Source organism: Idiotropiscis lumnitzeri, chromosome 6 (genome assembly GCF_059441095.1).
Source record: "Idiotropiscis lumnitzeri isolate Australia: NSW breed Sydney's pygmy pipehorse chromosome 6, RoL_Ilum_1.0, whole genome shotgun sequence".
Lineage (NCBI taxonomy): Eukaryota > Metazoa > Chordata > Actinopteri > Syngnathiformes > Syngnathidae > Idiotropiscis > Idiotropiscis lumnitzeri.
In genome coordinates, this window is record NC_142396.1 from 18074624 (window position 1) to 18096687 (window position 22064).

At 46.1% G+C, this 22064-nt stretch overlaps 1 protein-coding gene across 1 annotated transcript in view; it reads right to left on the bottom strand.

The window, feature by feature from the left end:
* Positions 1-22064, bottom strand: part of necab2 (N-terminal EF-hand calcium binding protein 2) — a 118595-nt gene that overhangs the window by 42475 nt on the left and 54056 nt on the right. The window contains exons 6-7 of the mRNA XM_088299526.1: positions 4273-4409; positions 3296-3420 (exon numbers count right to left, since the gene is read on the bottom strand). Of these exons, the coding sequence (XP_088155652.1) occupies positions 3296-3420; positions 4273-4409 (262 nt within the window). The remainder of the gene's footprint in view (positions 1-3295; positions 3421-4272; positions 4410-22064) is intronic.

Genomic DNA, 22064 nt, shown 5'->3' on the forward strand with positions numbered 1-22064 from the left:
GTGTATCATGACAACATCTGGACTTCACAGTTGACAGACTTTGACTTTGATAATTGCTTTGCTGCTCAGTAACTGTTCATCAGCAATATTGCTTTTATATCATTTATTTATTAAAATTGAGAGCTTTAATCTTTGCCCTAGTGATCATTTGCTAAATCAACAATCAATAATAAAAAGAAGTGCTGTGGGTACATTATTTACACCACAGATATTAGGAAACTATAAAGCCTGCCCTGTTTATTTTATAATAAACATATTGCACATTTAGGATCCCAAGTGTTTTTCAAAATTGGACTCTTTCTGGGGATTTAAGCAAAAATAAATTAATACAAAATAACGAACAGAAAAAGGCAATCAGTGTTTCTACATATAATAAACAACAATGACGACATAAATTGAAGGCTTTTTTTCTTATTAGATTATGCAAACCAAGAAAAGACAAAAACCAAAGTCTGTAATTATCCACAGCCTTTGCTATGATTATGAAGCTCGAAAAGCAACTCAGCTGCATCCTGTTTCCACTGATTATCCTTGATGTTTGTGCAGCTTAATTTGAGTCCACTATTTGGTAAATTCAATTGACTGGACATGCTTTGGAAAGGCACAGACTTGTCTATATGGAGTAAGGTGCCCTCCACAGTTGCCAGTTCATGTCAGAGCACAAACCAAGCATTAAGTCAAAGCAATTGTCTATAGACCTTGAAGACAGAACTGTCTCAAGCCACAGATGTGAGAAAAAAAAATATGCTGCTTTGAAGGTCTCGATTAACACAGTGGATTCCATAATAAAACAATACAATACAACTTTATTTATTGAAGAAGTCCACGAAATCAGGCTGTATATGTGTACTGAATGTGGCTATCTCCAAGCCAATTCGTTGAAAAAGGTACAAGGCAGCATGCCTTAAGGCACCTGAAGGACGGAAAGATCATCAGAAAAAAATTCCCTTGTCTCAGGAGTCACAGACTAAATTCTTGAAGTGCAGAGCCTGGACCTTGACCCTTTTTTGATGGTCAGTCCCCCGCCCTCAGGCCGCGACCAAGGTACCGTTCTGGCCTCGACCCTCCGGCCTTATTCATAAAAGGTGTCGACCCCCGACCCCAATTCAACCCGCCGCCCAAAAACAGAAAAGCGGCCTTTTCATGATACTGCTGCGGGAGAGATGCTAACAGCAGAGGTTTATTTAAAGATTATTCGCCGGCTAATTATCATTGAAATCCGCTTACCCTATTATGGGCTTATTATGCTTATCATTAAAACCTCTGTTCTCCAGCAGGGTTCATATGGAGCTGTATTCCGATTAGAAAGAATCGGAATGGCCAGGCTGCGTCCGTTCGAAAATCTAAAATGTATCCTTGCTTTTTTAACCCACAATGGCCGAGCCGTGGTGACATAAATTGATGGTGTTATGAGGGGTATTTAATCAAGTCGGACTAATTAGGACTTTACTGAAGGCCTTCATGTGAAATGCACGGCTCGCCACTGCAAGACAGTCAAGCAAAAGGACCACACAGAGACATCATTATGTCAAAGCCAGAGTAACCAGAAATGCAATGTTCGCATAAAATAGCATTATTAGCTTTCAATGTTAAAAGTCTTAGTTGCTTATAACTGGCACATACTCCAATGTTTGTTCTCAGGAGTCAACATCCGGGGGGAGGGAAAGTATTTGTTTTGAGCCATGTCAGGCACGACACCACTAATTCATTGAAGGCGACGGTAATTTGGCAGCTTGCCGTCTTACCAAGTGAAATTGCAATCTAATGTTGAAGGGCACTCGCTTTATGGAGGCATACGGTTAAATTAGCCAATTGCGGCTTCGGGCAAGTCACCATTCTTTTGGGATGAAACATCTGTCGAGGGCTGGAGTTACTGAATCTTTTGGTATATGGATAGCCTATATAAAGTAATAAAGTATCCGCATAAAAATATAATAATGCTAAAAAATCTTAATCATAAACAACCACCGGGTTTTCATTTTTTGATCATCAACATTTAATACTTAAATTTAATCTGTGCATAGCAGCACATTGTTTTCTCTCCAGAAACTGTGAGATTTTACACAAATCTTTCCCCACATTTTTGTTTGAGACAAAGTGACATCACAAGCCCAGTAGTGATTTTGACAGTTAAAACGACACCTTTGAGCAAGCCTGGTTCGTTAAAAAGTATTCAGGTGGAACAGCGAATGTGTCAGGACGTCAGCAACAAAGTGGGCAGTCATTTACGTCTATTAATGCTGGCAACAGGCGGTGTATAATACTATCAGTGTATTTTTTTGAGTGCATTTAATTAGCAATTGAACATCATTTCAAAATAACGTCGGTAGGAGACCAGTCAACTCAGCCATTATGCCATTATCATTAAGATAAAAACATCCCAAGGCATTGATGTCAATATATTATTTGGTATAGCAAGGCTTATTTTGAATTTTACTACGTTACTACATTGGTGGCATGTTTCTGTCATGCATAACATGAACAATTGTTGCTGCGGTTAGCTTGGCTTCTTCTTTCTGACAGTGTCCACGTAAATGTAAATGAGCTGGTACTCGAGGCAGAATAAAATGCTGCAAGCCTTTTTTTGAACAGATACCCAAACTACTCCAGGACCCATTTCAGCCATTTAAAGAAGCACCTTAAGATAACGACAGTGAGTAATAATAATCATGGAAACTTCTTGACACATGCTCACATTGTCATCATTATTCCCATCATAAATTGATTCATTGAATTTAACCAATGGGATTTGATCATTGGATTGCCAAAATAAATCATGTTCAGTCAAGTAGACAATGTGGGTTGACTGTTGTCACTGTGAGGACCACCGAGGGTCACCCCGGCCAGAGGGCCTGTACCTCAGAGGCTTTCTTAAAAAGGAAAAAAAATCAGGAGGTAGATGTGTGTCTTTTTATTTGTTCTCTTTACAGTTTATTGTGGGCATTGTAAATGTGTTTTCACACAGCAAAATAATCATGGACACTAGGCCTACACAATATTTTTACACGTATACATTGATAAAACTAAGAAAATGTTGAAGTTATTGTCATCCTTATCTTGATGATGATATAACGTCATCTGACATGGCCCATGACACAAAACCGTGTGTGCGTCTGGGTTAAGTGGATGAGAAACTGCTGCGTGTCAGTGGAGCATCCTCTGCCTAATGATTGCGGGTGTAAAGGTAATCATACAAGCAGATGATGGATGGCTTCAGCCATAAAATATAAGGAGCTGCTGCAATCTGCGTGTATGCGTGTAGGTGTGTGTGCGTGTGTGTGTGTGTGTGTGGTACCTGAGGCAGTGTTGATGGTCCTGACAGCCTCCCTTGCACTGATTCTGTTGTTAGGGGGATAATCAGGAACAACATTGTCATGGCGCCTCTCTGACATCCGGGGGCTCGTCTTGGCTGGAATATGACTGAAATAGAATGGAATAAATTATTGAAAACTATTCATCTTGACCAATTCAGAAAGCCAATTTTCAGTGCCCTGAAACACTATTCACATGCAAACCAAAGTCACACGTTTGTTTTTTAAATGACAGTACATGCAGGATACAGATGACGAAATAGATGTTATTTATTCACTTCCTACTGCTTATCCGTGCAGGATTGCTGATATGCTGAAGCCTATTTCAGATCACTTTGCGCAAGAAGCTAACGTTTCCCTTTGACTGCCCAAAAAAAAAAAATCACAAGGCATTTACATCATCACGTTAGATTAACACCTATGGGCACGAGCCAACAACGAACATGAATGGGGATGCATGAGAAATCCAAAAGAAAACACACACGCGCACACGCACCCACACAGGCGCACACACGCACACACAAGGGGAGAACATATAAACTTCATAAGTAAGACCTGAGCTGAGATTCAAAACCCAGAACCTTTCAAGTGTGAAGGAGATACCATAAGCAAATGCTCAACTGATATACCAGAAAGGCGATATTCAAGCACTTACTGTTAGTGTGTGCACGTATCAGTCGTGTATTTCGTGAAAGAAACATGCTGTGTATATACTCTTGCTTCTTCTCATGTACTGAACAAAGTCAAATGTCTTCATAGATGCACTGGATGATATTCTGGCCCACAATAAAAGGAAAAACTTGAAGGCTGTATTTGAAATATATATTTTGTGACATCGGTCCTGGAACATTTCTGACACACCTCATATACAAAGCGTTATTTTTCAAGACATACATTTTGAACAATATGCACTGATATATACTATACATGGATTCAGGAAAACACTGCACCAGGGACTCACCCTGACTGGCAGTGTTGTTCATCAATGGCATCCACAGCACTCTCCACTGAATTCAAAAGCGACTGGATCTGATTGGCTGATTCTTTCAGGAGGAAACGGGTCACAAACTGCTCCACGTTTGTTCCTCGCTCATACACCTGTCCAGAGAATGTCACAGTTATTTGAGACAAGATACAGTATAACATATGTTTAGAAGTTAATGTTTTCACAATCCCATTTATTTTCGATCATCATTCTCTTTTGAGTTTCTCCCTTTGAGAGGAATTCCCTTGAATTCTCCTCTTGCATTCACTTCATGGTTGCATCATGTCATCTCATAGTGGTCAACAGAATGCAGGAAGGAAAGAATAACAGTGCTCTCCAATCTTACAAACTACTTGTGGGTGTGAAATTCATTGCCTCATTATTGGCCTCAGAGATTGGGTCAATCGAAACAACAACAAAAAACAACAACAACAACACCTGCAATCATTGAAAGTCTGGGATTTATTGGAACAACACGTACAAGAGAGAAGTTTTCCAGTTCAAAGCAAATCTCAGAGTGCAACCGTTACTCTGATGTGGCCTAGGATGTGAATTGGTTATTCAATTATACTCGGATGTCAAGCCATTAAATAAACAGGATAAAAAGAAAACCATTTCACACTCATGTTAAAAAGCCTGTTGGAACCACTCATGTAAATGTCATAATTGACTGCATTTGCACTCCGGAGAGCAGAGTCAACCAGTCATGTCAGCTTTACTGTCAGAAGTCACAGTTCAGTGATTCAGGGAGACAATTAAGGTTCCAGTGTAGTCAGCCATTCTCTGCTGCTCTCTAATCAAAAGACAAACACTCCCAAGAGACGCACATTCACGCAGGCCACATTGACTTCCATTATCTCAGTTGATGGCTTTCATAAAAAGGTACACACACAGGTCCACCCATCATTAAACATGCACTCAAACAAAGAAACCTAAAAACATACAATCATGCAAAAGCCCTGTTATTTCTTGCGGAGATGTTCTCTAGAGAAATGTTTGCCAAACTATTGAGCGAAGGCACGTAGACATCCATCCATGTTCTTCTTATTATCTAGGGTCGGGTTGTGTAGGCAGGAGCTCTAGCAGAGAAATCCAGACTTACTTCTCCTCAACCTCTTCATCCAGCTCTTCCGGGGGCTTCGCCAGATGTTCACAGGCCAACTGAGAGATGGAGTCCTAGGTTATTCCCGGGGCTTCCCGAGGTGGGATGTGTCCAGATGTCCTCCTCGCAGTCCCCAGGAGGCCCACCTGATCTGGCTGGTTAATGAGACAACTATGAACCCCTCCCGGAGGACGGAACTTCTCATCCTATCTCGAAGGGACGGCCCCGTTTCAGCCCACATTCAATTTTAGCCTTTTATATCTATGATTTTGTTCTTTTGATCATGACCCAGCCAATCAATTGCTTACTTTTTAGATCAACTCCTTCTTCACCTTGACAGATCGCCTACATCACTGCAGATGTTGCCAAGAACTCCATTTAGGGCAGGATCGCACCCCCGACCAGAAGAGGGCAATCCACCCTCTTCTGATTGAGGACCATGGTCTCAGATTTGGAGGTGCTGATTCTCATCCCAACCCCTTCACACTCAGCTGCGGACCACTCCAATAAGAGTTCACAAAGCACGTGTGCACTGGTTTGTGGAGAAGTCTGTTGAGGCTGTAGAGCTGCTCAACTGTTCCACGGTCAGGACGGAAACTACACTACTTTCCTGGATTTCAGATTCAATTTCCCGACAGAGCTTCCTCTTCAGCACCACTGAATACACCTTACGCCATAGTGAGGTCCATGCGACGCCAGTCCAAGCTCATCTGTGAATTTGCCTTGTGTGATAACAAGAGTCTGAGCAAGGTTCCGGTATACTGCGTAACAATAGCTGCGTTCTAGTAAAGTAAAGCATCTACCGGTGTTTAAGGCATAGTTATCGCCCATTTAACAATGTGGAGACCCGCGGCTAGTCATCTGAAACGGCTAATTTAAGTAGAAATTCGTTTTTATTGCTAATGTCCCGCCTCGGTCAGTATCTATTGTGGCTTTTAATTCGGTGTGTTTTGTAGTCCGGAAATCATGGTAAGTGGATGTGAATGGGAAATTAGCCAGCTAAGGAGCTTAAATAATGTTGATGAATTGTGAAAACTCTGCCGTTAGCCCCTCGTCATGCACGGAAGCGTTATTTTTTTTCAGTTAGGAGAGACAGAGTGGTGAAATGCAAGGACAGAAGCGCTTTAAAAGGACGAGGTTGGACGGGGTCCAAAGACGATTATTTTAGGAATAAGAATGGAGGGACGCTGATGAAAGGGTGCTCAGGTTGCGAACGAGAACAGAGGACGGACCGTCAAAATATCTAAAAAATCGCTGCAGATGACACAATTGTGGCCGCAGGGCAACTAATCCACATTAGTAAAAATTGATTGATTGAGATTTAACCGTCTAAGAGGGCACTGCCCAGTAGGCAAATCATTTGTGGTTCAACGCACAATATTAAGACTTTTATTATTAAGCATATGGATCAGATGTTGCATTAATTTTCTGTACAGCTTGGCCTCATTACGGTTGCAAGTGAGCTGGAGCCCATTCCTGCTGACCTTGGGCAAGAGGTGGGGTAAAGCCTTGTCTGCTCGCCACCTAGTTGTATGGCACAGAGTATAAACAAACAGTTCACACACACTAATGGACAATTTAGATTCTAGAAACTTAAACTAACGTGAATGATTTTAGAATGAGGAAGGAGGCTAGTGTCTCTGTAGAGAGCCCACATGAGTACTAGAAGAACATTCAAACTCCACAGAGGAGGGCCCAAGCTGTGTCAAGACTACCACCTCTTGACTGTGAGACATGACAACCACTACTTTTTTCATTTTTCCATTAAATTCTCAACTCAACTTGCCTCGACTCAAGTTCATTTATAGACCACTTAAAAAACAACCACAGATGACACAAAACTGGGAAAATTAAGCAGGGCTCAAAAAACACCTGTTTGACTCTTTGCATGGGTGAACAGCATAATTGCAAAGGTGTTAAGGTTATAAAAGGAGCATTAACATCTATCAACAATGTCCAGAAACGCTGTTGGCCCCAGCTCATCTGAGATGGACTCATATTCAGAGTAAAAGTCTGTTGTGGTCTGATGAGTCCACATTTCAAACTGTTTTGAGAAATCATAGAACTTGTGTCCTCCGGGCCAAGGACGAAATGGAACGTCCAGGTTGTTATGAGCAAAAAGTTCAAAAGCAAGCATCTTTGATGATATACAGGAGTGTTAGTTTTGTTAAAAGGAACGGTGATGCAACACAGTGGTAAACATGCCCCTACCACAGCTTGCAAAAAAAAAAAAAACTATCAGTTTGTCTTTGTAGTGTGTAATATAGGTTGAAAGGGATTTGCAACAGATTGTGTTCTGTTTTTATTTACATTGACCCCAATATCATTGGAATTAGGGTTTGTAAAAGAGAATGGGAGTCCTTGCTACAGCAATGGGCTCATCCGGAAGTGACTCTGGGCTCGATTCTCATGACCATGTAAATCCAGCGTAGCCTGTGGCACAAAAGCATGGAAATAGCTATGCCGCCCAATAGGATGATTTCAACAATTTAAAGGGTTTGATGCGCTCTGTTAACATTTAAGGATACAATACGTCTTTCTGCCACCCAATTCTCACTCCAAGACACTCTTGCAACGCCGGCCCGCCCAGCTTGGCAGAGACCCATCTGCCAAATAGACAAATCTGCGCAGTGAGCATTGCACTGATATGAATATCAGGATCCGCTGGCATTTGTGTCAAGGCGCAGATACAATTAAAAAAAAAAATAGAATTTCAATGCAGACTCTTAACTAAGCTTTGATATAAGTGCACTTCTGCTACACCCTGATATTGTTTCTTCCCATACAGCAATTCTGCACACGTCTATCACACTCTCCCCCTCAGCCAAGTAGGCCCTAAGGGCCACGCTACAAAACCTAAGATAGAAACACTGTGATCTATAATTCACACAGATCATTGACACAAGAGAATGTATACTCGCCCCCTTAACATAGCCTGGCAATTAGCTACTGTACAAAATATTAATAGCATCAGTGTGTCTGTGTCTTTCTGCACACATTTTATCTTGAGTTCAAAGTAGGAAAGGCAACTTAGTCTAAGTATTTCTATGTTGTGATTGGTGAAGGACCACTTCACATCTCGTCGCATCGAACAGGCGTAATAGCTTCATTGTAAATATTCATTTGAAGTCTTGCACATCTTGTCTCAATATGCCCCTCACTGACACAACGTTTCACATTGTTTATTACAAAATGGACCGAAAAGGATGAGATTGGGTGAATTTAATCTGGTAGCAGAATTGATTGAGCCAGCAGGTGCACAGAAGTAGTGTGTGAAAATCTTTGAGTGTGTGCGTATGTGTGCATATTTCTTCCCTCACTATCATCCATCGACACATTTGCTCACTTAATGGCACACAACACGACCTCTCCCTGAGCTCCAGCACACTCACACTCCAACAGTTTATGCAATAGATAAAGAGTTTAAAGGTAGAAATACTTTCGACTCTAAAATGATCATCCCTTCATATCTCGCTTGAACACATCCCAAAGACTGGCATCAGAATTTGGATGGATACTTTATGGAACAGCAGAACTAACTAAATAACCTTTCTAAAATGAGTTTTAAAAAAATATTAAAATGAAATAAATACAACATACATGGCTTTCTTTGAAGAAAGATGAAAAAGACTCCAATGTTGTCTCTCTCTCTCGCTAGTATTATGAGGAGCTGTATAAAGTCTACGAGTTATATACAAACTTGTATATATGAGGCTGGTTAGCAATGGTAGTAATTAGTAAACTGCATGGTATTGAACAAAAACACAGGTTAAAAAATGTCATTTTCTCATGGTCTGAATAAAAAAAAAGCATTTACAGTTTGAAAGAAGAAGCCTTTAGGTATACTATTACAATATGTTCACACACAATAACATACATGGAACACACATTAAATGCAAAAATAAATGTGTATTTATTATAGCCTCTACCGTCCAGAACATTCTCCAGGACATGAGACTGGAGAAGATGTTGAGAGATAAGTGAATCCAAATTCTCCTGAGGAAAGCTGTGGCTTCTGGTACTCTCTTCCACACTGCAGCACACTCGCATATTGCTGTTAATGCACTTTCTTTATTGTGCTTTTCAAATAGCTTCAGGCAGTACAATGCCATATCTCAGACTGCTGAGGTTTTCTCTCTAAAGGATATTGGAGCTGTCGGTTTTTTTTAAAATGCTTATTTCTTCATATTGATGTGTTCTGTCTTGGCCATGACAATCAATGCAAAAGTTAATGTTGCAAAAAGTCTATTTTATCTCATAAAAGTTGTGGTGTTGAAAGGAGGTGTTTTTTAGTAAAGGTGACCTGGACAAGACGGAGGCTGCCCTTCAAAGTAGAAGCACTCAACAAAACAAACAAGAAAAAGAAAAAAATCAACACAAAGTGGCCAAACATTCAAAACCTACCGCGGTGTCATTCATGTATTGAATGCACTCTTATTCCTCATATTTCAAATTAGCAAGAAAGCATTACATATATATTTGATTTCATTCACATAAACTGGATCTAGAAAGTATTCAAAGCGTTTAATTGTTTATTTTTTTAAATTTTATTAAAAAAAAAAATGATCAATTGATTTTTCCCATTTGTACCTCAAGACAATCTTGTCTCGACGGCCTACAGACAATTCCTTTTAACTTCATGCTTGTTTTGTGAGCTGACATGCACTGTCACCTGTGGGACCTTTTAGACAACTGTGTGCCTTTCCAAAGCATGTCCAATCAACTGAATACACTGCAGGTGGACTCCAATTATACTGCAGGAACCTCTCATGAATGATTAGTGGAAACATGATGCACATGTCTGTCCTGTGACTGGCTGGCAACCAGTTCGGGGTGTAGTGCGCCTTTCGCCAGTAGTCAGCTGGGTTAGGCTCCAGCACCCTCCCACGACCCGGTACAGGATAAGCGGTGTGGATAATGACATGATGCACATGAGTTCAATTTTGACCTCCAAGGCAAAAGCTGTGAATATTTACGTACATTGTGATTTCTCTGTTTCGTATCTAATCTAATATTTTAAACTGCTAAAAAAAAAAATAATAATAATAATAAAAATGAAACCCTGCGCATGCAAGCCCCCAAAATACAGAACTTGTATTTTCACTTATGTGGCCCTAGTTTTATGCCCAACAGGAGTCTAGCCCAAAGTGTAGTCAAATGTTGGCATAAGTTGAGTTTTCTCTTCTTTGGCTTTTTCATAGACGGGCGCAGTTAGAAAGGTCCATTTGCACCGTGGTGGGAATGAACATAGCCGATTTGATTACAGTCCAATAAAATAGACACATTTCCTTCCCTTTAAATTCAGTGCAGGGGAGGTAGACAGACATAACAGACTTGCTGAAGTCAGTGCGAAAAGTACCTTTGATAAGAAACTGCAAGAGCTCCACTTGCGAGTAATGTTAAGTTGGCCGCTGTGAAGTGGGCACTTGGAGAATGACATCAACCCCCAATCATGCATCTGTGTGTGGCAACCAGACCCCATTCAACTTCCCCTCGGTCGCCACAACACACACACCCACCCACCCCCACGCATGCACGCACACACACACCAACACACACACTTACACCAGTTGTGCCAGTGGTACTGTATGATTTAAAAATATATGAATATATTAAAGATAATGAATAACTTCACACTGATGTCATGTTTCTGAATGAAATACCAATACCATCAACATAACACAGAATGTTTGCCTGCATCTCAATCAAATTCATCAAAATCCCATCAAACCACCTGCATCACAACTTAGACCTGGTTACATCTGGTCTAAAGTAATGTCTAATTTTTGTCATGAAATTGACAGGTGTGTAATAGAACATGTCCTCAGACCGCCTGAATATCCAGCGTGACGTAGCACAGTCTGACAAAAAACACGGTAAACTATACCTTCCCTGGCACGAATATGAAGGTGTGCCAGTATATATGCCAAGCACAAGTGTACTTGCCTACTAAAATAGATCTTGTGGAGTCAGCACTTTATGTCCAAACTGAACTGAAGCTCTGCTTATACTTAGGTTTTGACATGAAACTGTTTCAGATGATGCAGTCCCACTGCTTTTTGCCATCTGTCAAGTCATGGATGGAAAAACTGTGAGGGTGTGGTATTATGCAAATTAGTCAGTTAACACAGTGGGGCAAGATTCAGATTGTAAAAATCACACACATTACTATTATTCCAATAATAATAATAATATTATTATAACTATAATAGGTACTAGTATTATTTATATATTGAACATTGGTGTGGTCACTAAACTGAACATGACTTTAACCATGACAAACAACTGGTCCAGAAAAGAAACTGAGTCAATCTGATTTAATCTTTTTTGTTAATATTTACTTGTTTTGTAGAAGTTAATTTTTGATGCATTCAAACTCTTTTATGTGAATCACACACTCTGTGTATCATTCACTTCTTCTCATTTTATCAGCAACAATTCTGTCAGCTGACATCCACGCTTCCCTGTGTCTCTCTTCAATTTGTAATCTGATCCTCGTGTGTGTGAAAAGCATAGTGGGTGCATGGAGTGATCATGGTGGGACAGCAGAAGTGTCAGAGTGGAGCGAGGAAGAAATTATCCTTCAATTATTCTTGTAGGAATAGTCAAACAGTCAGCAATTTAAAAAAAAAAAAAAAAAAAAAAGACTAACAGCAGCCAAGCAGCTCCCGTTGTTCACGTCAAAGAATCATATCGTGTGTGCCAGCTTGTTGGCTGGTCAGGGTTGGAGAAACGATTATCCAATTTCTGCATACATAAACCATGCACTTTGATCTGCAGGTTTTTCCAATATAGAAATTTGAAGACATAAATGTAAGCGAAATTGTTTTATGTTGTTTTTCCAGAGCTATACTCTGAGAAATTGCCCTCGATTGATAGAGGAAGAGTCATGTAGTCAGCCACTGTCTTGACTATATTAGCATCACTGCATTCTAAATTAAACCTCAGTCCTTTAAACAATTCAGCAACCATAATTTGTCCTGCAGAACTGGAAATCAAAAAAAAAAAATCAATCCGAATTTTCTGAGCAGCTCTCCTTACATTTCAGTTTTGACAGTATAGTGTTTCAGATCAGTGTAATCAAACAGTGGTGGCTGATTTAAAGGGAGCATGCAGCCAGGATGACTCATTTTTCACGCAAAAAAACTCTTGTTTCATGTTTTATTTTCACCCATCAACACACTCTGTATGTGTGTCTGCTATTTTTATTTAATTTTATTTTTATTTTTTTTTGGTTGCGCGTCTGCTTGTGCGGCGCCTACGGGGGACATGGAAATTGTGTTCTGTCCATGCAGTCGCCAGAGAGGGACGAACTAGACCCACCAGAGTCGACCTGAATTACTGATGGGAAATAAGTGATGGACGGATGCTGCCCACCCCAGGAGAAAATAAAAAACTACTCTCAAAATAACCTTTTCTGATCATCAATACCGCCACGCCGCCTTCCCACTTCCCATGTCTTGGTTGGAACCGAAGGAACCGGACAAAATTTGTCCATTCAAAATCATTGTCATTGTACATTGCTTATAATTTCCAGAAATAGAGATCAATTAGCATATAAATGTATTGTCTACTTAGACCTAATTCAACCCATGAAACGCTTTTCTATGGCTCACTTATAAGAGAGCAAAGGAGGAAATGAGTTGCTGTACCTGCTGAGCTCCATATAACTCTCAAGCTGGGAAGACAAACACTCACACACCTCTGCATGCACTCACTTGTAAGAAAACAAGTATAACATGAGGATGTTAGCGACAGTTTTTTTCTTTAGGAGTCACAATAAATTAGATTAATATAGAGCCTGTCCAGTCACGCAAGGACACTTAAACGTCGAAAAACAAAAAAAATTGGATTGGAGCATGCATCCACTTTATATTGCTTGTTGGTCAGCTAACAAAAATGTTGCATGGGAGAATGCACACTTCACACTGTTTCTTGGCCAGCCACAGTCCTGAGGAGGTGGCAGGGCAGATAGCACCAACGTGAAGGTACAGCATTTAATGAGGGGCTATAGGAGCCAGCCACTGGGCTGAGTATTTTCAGAGGTTGAAGTGGACATAAGTAGGAATGTGTATCTGAGTTTTGTTAAACTAAAATGCTGCCGGTGTTCCTTCATTGACGTAGTCAGGCTGAAATACCGACCATAGATAATGGGTGTCATTAAGAAGTGCTGAAAGCAGTCATACCCCCCCAAAAAAAACACTCTTAAATCCTTAATGGATTGATCAAGGTTGTGAATTTTATTACTGGTATCATTTTTACATACAGACCTATTCCAAAGTCAATGTCAATTTTATTTCATCAAGTGCTCACACAAAATAAAATCATCTGGATGCAGAAGCATTTTTTTAAGTTGACTATACATCCGTCCATTACCTGAACCGCTTTTCCTCGCAGGGGGTGCTGGAGCCTATCCCAGCTGTCTTCGGGAGGTAGGCGGGGTACACCCTGAACTGGTTGCCCGCCAATTTCAGGGCACACAAATACAAACAACCATTCGTGCTCACACTCATGCTTAGGGGCAATTTAGAGTGTTCAATCAACCTGCCATGCATGTTTTTGGAATGTAGGAGGAAACCGGAGTACCCGGAGAAAACCCACGCAGGCATGGGGAGAACATGAAAACTCCACACTGGAAGGCCGGAATCAACCCCACTACCTCTGCACTGTGAGGCCATCGTGCTAACCAGTTGTCCACTGTGCCGCCCTTGACTATACATGTTTTTAAAAATAAATCTGGATGGAGATGATTTTATTTTCCGCAGCCACTTGACGGAATAAAATGAAAATGAAATGAAAATTTAACACCCTTTTTTGATGGCTATGTCTAAATTAAAGTTGCTATACATGCATTACTTAATGAAAGCATCTGGATTCAAATGTATTTCTTAAGTACAGCAGTACTGTTCTTTTCAAATGTGTCAAGAGTCGCCTTGCGGCGATGAGGAGGTGGACCCAAGAAGCGAGGAAGCAGGGGTAGGTGAAGCTTTAAGGAGATTTATTGTGGAGCTTGGTGGGGACGAACAACGGGGCGTGGGCAAAGAAACAACACAGGCAACTGAACGAGACTAACTGGACGATGACAAGGACCAAACACGAGACGGGAACGAGCCAGGCGGACAGGGAACGAAGACAAGTGCAACAACGGGAGCGAAGCGCAAGTCGTGAGAGTCCGAGGTGACGTGGCAACAGGAGGCAAACAGGGTAATGACCCGACACTGCGTTGTCGGTCTGGAAGGTTTAAATAGTCCGGGTACTTAGGGGAGCAGATGTGAAGCAGGTGCGTGATGATGACTAGGAACAGGTGCGTGATGATGACTAGGAACAGGTGCGTAGCTGGTGAGAACGAAAACAATAACAAAGGCACATGGCAGGGAGGTGATGAAAACAATAACAAAAGGCACATGGCAGGAAGGAGGGAAGAAAATAATAACAAAAACACTGACGTGGCAGACACGGGTCATGACAGTACCCCCCCCTCAAGGGACGGCTTCCAGACGTCCCAAACGAAAACAGTCAAAAATGAAACCAAGTCCAAGAACGAGGGTGGGCGGAAGGGGGCCGGTAGGTGGGACCAAGGCCCGCGAACTAGGCCGGTCTGGCGGATGTCCAGGGGGCCAGACCAGCGAGCCCCGACGGGGCCATTCGGGCGGACGTCCGGGAGGCGGGACCAAGGCCCGCGAACTAGGCTGGTCTGGCGGATGTCCAGGGGGCCAGACCAGCGAGTCCCGACGGGGCCATTCGGGCGGACGTCCGGGAGGCGGGACCAAGGCCCGCGAACTAGGCCAGTCTGGCGGATGTCCAGGGGGCCAGACCAGCGAGTCCCGACGGGGCCATTCAGGCGGGCGTCCGGGAGGCCCGATCAACAAGTCCACCCGTGAACACTCAGGCGGACGTCCGGGCGCACCCGAGACCGGAACGTGGAGCGGCGGCTGGTCGTCCAGCCCCGCCGAGTCAGGAACGTGGAGCGGCGGCTGGTCGTCGAACCCCGCCGAGACAGGAACGTGGAGCGGCGGCAGGTCGTCGAGCCCCGCCGAAGCAGGAAGGTGGAGCTGTGGCTGGTCGTCGAACGCCGGCGGGACGGGAACTTGGAGCGGCGGATGATCGTCGAGTGCCCGCGGGACAGGAACGTGGAGCGGCGGCTGGTCCTCGAACCCCGCCGAGACAGGAACGTGGAGCGGCGGCTGGTCCTCGAACCCCGCCGAGACAGGAACGTGGAGCGGCGGCTGGTCCTCGAACCCCGCCGAGACCGGAACGTGGCCCGGCGGCTGGTCCTCCAACCCCGCCGAGACAGGAACGTGGAGCGGCGGCAGGTCATCGCACCCCGCCGGGACAGGAACGTGGAGCGGCGGCTGGTCCTCGAACCCCGCCGAGACAGGAACGTGGAGCGGCGGCTGGTCCTCGAACCCCGCCGAGACCGGAACGTGGAGCGGCGGCTGGTCCTCGAACCCCGCCGAGACCGGAACGTGGAGCGGCGGCTGGTCCTCGAACCCCGCTGAGACAGGAACGTGGAGCGGCGGCGGTTCGTCGGATGCCGCCGAGGCAAGGGCGGCAGGCGGCGGCTGGTCATCGTCCACCGCTGAGGCAGGAATCTGGAGCGGTAGTGGATCGTCGGACGCCGCCGACACGGAGGCGAGAAGTGGCGGTGGTTCATCTGGCACCGCAGGGCCAGAGGCGAGAGGCGACGGCGGTTCATCGGACGCCGCCGAGAACGGGACTTGGAGCCGCGGCGGGCCGGGCGCAGCGGGGACCGGGACTGGTAGCGGACGCAGGGCGTGCTCCGCCGCGACAGGGACTTGTGACGGACGCAAGGCGTGCTCCGCCGGAACAGGGACTGGGGGCGGACGCAGAACGTGCTCCGCCGGGATAGGGACTTGTGGCGGACGCATGGCGTGCTCCGCCGGAACAGGGACTTGTGGCGGACGCAGGACGTGCTCCGCCAGAACAGGGACTTGTGGCGGAGGCATGGAGTGCTCCGCCGGAACAGGGACTTGCGGCGGACGCAGGACGTGCTCCGCCGGAACAGGGACTGATGGCGGACACAGGGCGTGCTCCGCCGGGACAGGGACTGATGGCGGACACAGGGCGTGCTCCGCCGGGACAGGGACTGGTGGCGGACGCAGGACGTGCTCCGCCAGAACAGGGACTTGTGGCGGACACAGAACGTGCTCCGCCAGAACAGGGACTTGTGGCGGACGCATGGCGTGCTCCGCAGGAACAGGGACTGATGGCGGACACAGGGCGTGCTCCGCCGGGATAGGGACTTGTGGCGGACGCAGGACGTGCTCCGCCGGAACAGGGACTTGTGGCGGACGCAGGACGTGCTCCGCCGGAACAGGGACTGGTGGCGGACGCAGGGCGTGCTCCGCCGGACCAGGGACTTGTGGCGGACGCCGAACGTGCTCCGCCAGAACTGGGACTTGTGGCGGACGCATGGCGTGCTCCGCCGGAACAGGGACTGGTGGCGGACGCAGGGCGTGCTCCGCCGGAACAGGGACTTGTGGCGGACGCAGGACGTGCTCCGCCGGAACAGGGACTGATGGCGGACACAGGGCGTGCTCCGCCGGGATAGGGACTTGTGGCGGACGCAGGACGTGCTCCGCCGGAACAGGGACTTGTGGCGGACGCAGGACGTGCTCCGCCGGAACAGGGACTGGTGGCGGACGCAGGACGTGCTCCGCCGGACCAGGGACTTGTGGCGGACGCCGAACGTGCTCCGCCAGAACTGGGACTTGTGGCGGACGCATGGCGTGCTCCGCCGGAACAGGGACTGGTGGCGGACGCAGGGCGTGCTCCGCCGGAACAGGGACTTGTGGCGGACGCAGGACGTGCTCCGCCGGAACAGGAACTTGAAGCGCTGGCGAGGCGCCGGAGCGGGGGTCAGCAGCTCTCGGGAGGCCAGAACAGGCCCCAGCAGCTCGGGGGGAACCGGGACGGGGCTTATCATCTGGCGGGGAGCCGGAACGGGACTCATCTGCTGGCGGGGAGCCGGCACGGGGCGCGGCAGCTGGCGGGGAACCGGAACGGGGCTCGGCAGCTGGCGGGGAACCGGAACGGGGCTCGGCAGCTGGCGGGGAGCCGGGAAGGGGCTCAGCAGCTGGCGGGGAGCCGGGAAGGGGCTCAGCAGCTAGCGGGGAGCTGAGACGGGGCTCAGCAGCTGACAGGGAGCCCGGACGGGACGCTGCGGCTGGCAAGGAGCCGGGACGGGACTCGGCAGCTGGCAAGGAGCCGGGATGGGACGCTGCGGCTGGAGAGGAGCCGGGGCAGGGCTCAGCAGCTGGCGGGGGGGCGACAGAGGGCCGGGCGCAGCAGTCGGACCGGGCACAGCCGAACCGGGGGCCCTGATCCCTATCAGCCTGCCGCCATAGGGAATCAGGGGAATGGGGAACACGAGGGACCGAGGTTACTGGGGCTGGTGAACGTGAGCTAGGGGGTGCCAGGGGAACGTGAGCAGGTGCTAAAACCGATGGTGAACGAGGTGTGCGACGTGACCGTGACTTCCGAGATTTTGGGCGTGAAGCGCGCGAGGTGGAGTGGGAGGTGGTCTTGAAAGACTCGAACGAAAAGGGTGTCAGGAATGGTTCGGGGGGAAGAAGGTGACTGGTACTAACTGTGTCCGGGGTGCGCTGAGCGTCTAACAAGGCGTAAATGTAGTCGGCATCGTACTCGTGATCCGAGTCGACAAAAACGTGCGGGGCGTAGTGCTCAAAAACTTCTGCTAAATCATTATCAACTAAAGCGTGAGTGGGTGAATTGGCCTGGTGATCAAAATTGTCGTCGGAATCGGAATCAATGGTACAGTGGGGAGGAAGGTTGGGAGGGAAGTCGAGGGCGTTACCGTGAAACGAAGACGAGGTACGGGGCTGGTCGGCAGGCTGGTGAGGGGCAGGCACCGGAGGCTGCACGGTCGGTGCAGCTGACGTGGGGGCTGCATGGGTTGCTGCAGCTGACGTGGAGGCGACGTGGGTTGCTGCTTCTGACGTGGAGGCGACGTGGGTTGCTGCAGCTGGCGTGGAGGCGACGTGGGTTGCTGCAGCTGGCGTGGAGGCGACGTGGGTTGCTGCAGCTGGCGTGGAGGTGACGTGGGTTGCGGCAGATGACGTGGAGGCGGGACCCCTTTCAGCCAGCTGTCGGTCGGCCAGCTGTGCCAGCCTCATGCTCTCCACCATCTTGACCTCCAGCTCCGCCATCTGAGCTGTCAGCTCCATGATAGCCTCCCGGGGTGGTACCGCGGCGGCGCCCTTCTCCGCGATCGAGGCCACCTGCTCCGCTATCTGGGCCAGTCGTGCCCCCAGCTCAGCGCGGCGGGAGTCCAAAAGGTAGGCGGTCTTTTCGAACAAGTCCTCGTAATCTGGGGAAGCGGGGAGCGTGGCAGACGTGGCGCTGAGCTGATCGGCGGGTTGGTGGGGGGGGTCCGTGCGGCGGTGTCCATGACGCCGCCGCGAGCCCCTCGCTGGGTCCTTCTTTCGGGGTCGGGTCATTCTGTCAAGAGTCGCCTTGCGGCGATGAGGAGGTGGACCCAAGAAGCGAGGAAGCAGGGGTAGGTGAAGCTTTAAGGAGATTTATTGTGGAGCTTGGTGGGGACGAACAACGGGGCGTGGGCAAAGAAACAACACAGGCAACTGAACGAGACTAACTGGACGATGACAAGGACCAAACACGAGACGGGAACGAGCCAGGCGGACAGGGAACGAAGACAAGTGCAACAACGGGAGCGAAGCGCAAGTCGTGAGAGTCCGAGGTGACGTGGCAACAGGAGGCAAACAGGGTAATGACCCGACACTGCGTTGTCGGTCTGGAAGGTTTAAATAGTCCGGGTACTTAGGGGAGCAGATGTGAAGCAGGTGCGTGATGATGACTAGGAACAGGTGCGTGATGATGACTAGGAACAGGTGCGTAGCTGGTGAGAACGAAAACAATAACAAAGGCACATGGCAGGGAGGTGATGAAAACAATAACAAAAGGCACATGGCAGGAAGGAGGGAAGAAAATAATAACAAAAACACTGACGTGGCAGACACGGGTCATGACAAAATGTATCTGGACGCAGACCTTATTTTGTGCAACCATTTGATGAAATGAAATATAGTATATTCAAGGCACCATTTTTCAATGTGATTAGCAGGAAATGATAAACTTTGTCAGAAGTACTCCTACACAACCATGCAAAAAAACTTGAGGCGGGAAGAGTGTGAAGTTGTTAAAGAGCTACCAGCGGGTCAGAGTGAATTGCAATCAGATGTCAAGCCCACAACGTGACAACCTGACACTGTACAGATACGGCGCCAGCCTTATGGGGTTTTAGAAAGACATGAGAGGGAAATGATGGAAGTGGCAGCAGAGATGAAGAAGAGTGACTGATGATGCCGGAAGAAAAAAGATGGGAGGACAGGAAAGAAAAAAGCAAGGGAAAGAGAGTAAGAATAGAGTTAGGATCAAGAGAAGGATGGACTGCCATTGCGTAAAATCCTTAAGTGTCTGTCCTCCATCTGTTCTCTTTTCACCCAATTACCAAGCTACATATCTCTCTTCTTCACCCCAAAGTATGCTGCATTATTCATGCTTGGGTGTAACCTCATCAGTCAACTCACCCAGCTGACAACAACTCTGCCAGTCGGCTCTCCCTTGACGCACTCAAACATTATTCACGTCCGCATTAACAGCGAAAGAATTTCAAGACGTTCACATTCTCAGATTTGTGCCGACTTTCTCACTCTAGCCTGATGTGTTTCGAATAACTCCTTTAAACGATTAAAAACAAGGTAGGCATGCATCTTTGAAACTTTAAGTGCTGCAGAACTGGCAGCTCCTCTACAGCAACTTTGCAACTCACCGAGAGTGGCTTCCTGAAGGTGATGTCGGGATGGGAGCAACATTTTTTTCATTCCTTCTTCCAGACATTTTCTGTAACACTACACAGGTCAGAATCAAGGGAAGCTGAGGTCTATCACAGCTGAACTAGGGTGAGAGACGGTTACATCCTGGACATTAACCAATAAATCGCACACAGCTAGACAACTATTCTCACACACATAGTTCAGAGTTGTAAATCCGAACCGTGGAAGTGCATAGCTTGCCATTTGTACAACAGAATAAGTCATAGCTTCTTGCAAGAATATTAGTTTGTGTTCAAGTAAACAGGCACACATTTCAGCCCAAGTCAATTTGTGAGTAAATTAAGACAAGATCATCATTACTTCAGTAGTCATCATTTTGTGACATTTTAGTTTGGTGGTGCGCAGTGAAATTTCCCGAAAGTAAAATGGATGATTTGGCTCAGTAAAGATTGGTAATCACTGGATACATACAGTATGCATTATTTGGGACTGTGGGAAGAAAGCAGCAATGTGTTGCAAACCAAGTCAATGTCATTAAACAGTAGTGTCTAGAAAGAAGAATTAGTGTGTGAGAAATTTGGCCTCAGAAGATATTTGCACCATTTTTCTAATTGTGGGACGTTTTCCCCCTCACAGCATCTGCAGAAAGTAGATTACCAGATGGCTACAATCATGTTATGAAAACGATTGTTGGCGTGTATAATGTCTGTGCGTGTGTCTTTTTAAGTTTTTGGCATATGATAAGGGAAGCGCATTGCTTTGCTGTCAGTGAGTTTTAGCATTTAAGTCCGCAGATGGCTGAAATGTCATCTTGTTGATAAACTGCACTTGCAAAGCAAATATTCACATTTCCTCTTATTTATCCACTGTATTATTAATACGTTGCCAAAATGGGTTGCACTGATTATCACTACCATTAATGGGTAGAAAGTAAACACACATGGTCCTCTTTGCCATTGTTAATTGTTTAAAAGAGTTGTGTGAAACCTGCAGATTTGCACAATAACCACACATTAGACAATGTGGCTAATAATTAAAATCCATGATTCCCCCCATAAAAATCCAATTTCAAATCAATTTCAATCGATTTGATTTGTTTTCCTTTCTATACAATGATAAACCAAATGAATATTCAAAACTCTGAAGTGGTCCTTTAAACCCTTGCCCTTAATACAGTTTAACAAAACGTTTCAAATGTATCGTAAAAAATGTTCACTTGGGCATTCGTTTGGTATTCAACAAGCTGTCACTGAACATGACGTGATTCTTCCTAACTGAATTAACCTTTGTCCCTGAAAATGTCCATAAAATCCTGAAACTTTTATACAGCACTCCTGCTACGTGCCAAGGAGGTTGCCTAATTTGTAATTCATTCAAATTTCGGCATGTAAATAATCTTGTTTACAACATGAGGCTTTAGAAAAACTTTTGTTTTCAGTAGGCTGGATTTATGTAATGGTGTATTTAAAGGCCTTAATGAAAAAAATCAATCAGGCAACTGCAGCTGATCCAAAATGCTGCGCCAGAGTCTTTACAAACACCAGGAAACTGGACCACATCACACCTATCCTCACATCACTCCACTGGTATCCAGTGAGATAAAGAATACATTTTAAAGTCTTGCTGCCGGTCTATAAATCACAAAGTGGTCTTGGACCAAAATTCATGCAAGATGTATTAGTACCCTATGAAGGATCCAGACGCCTCAAGATGTCTGGGACAGATCTCTTGTGTGTTTCCAGAACCAGTACCCAGTACCAAACAAAGTGAAGCAGCATTTAGTTACTCTGCTCCTCGCTTGTGAAACAAACTCCCCGAAGACCCGAAGT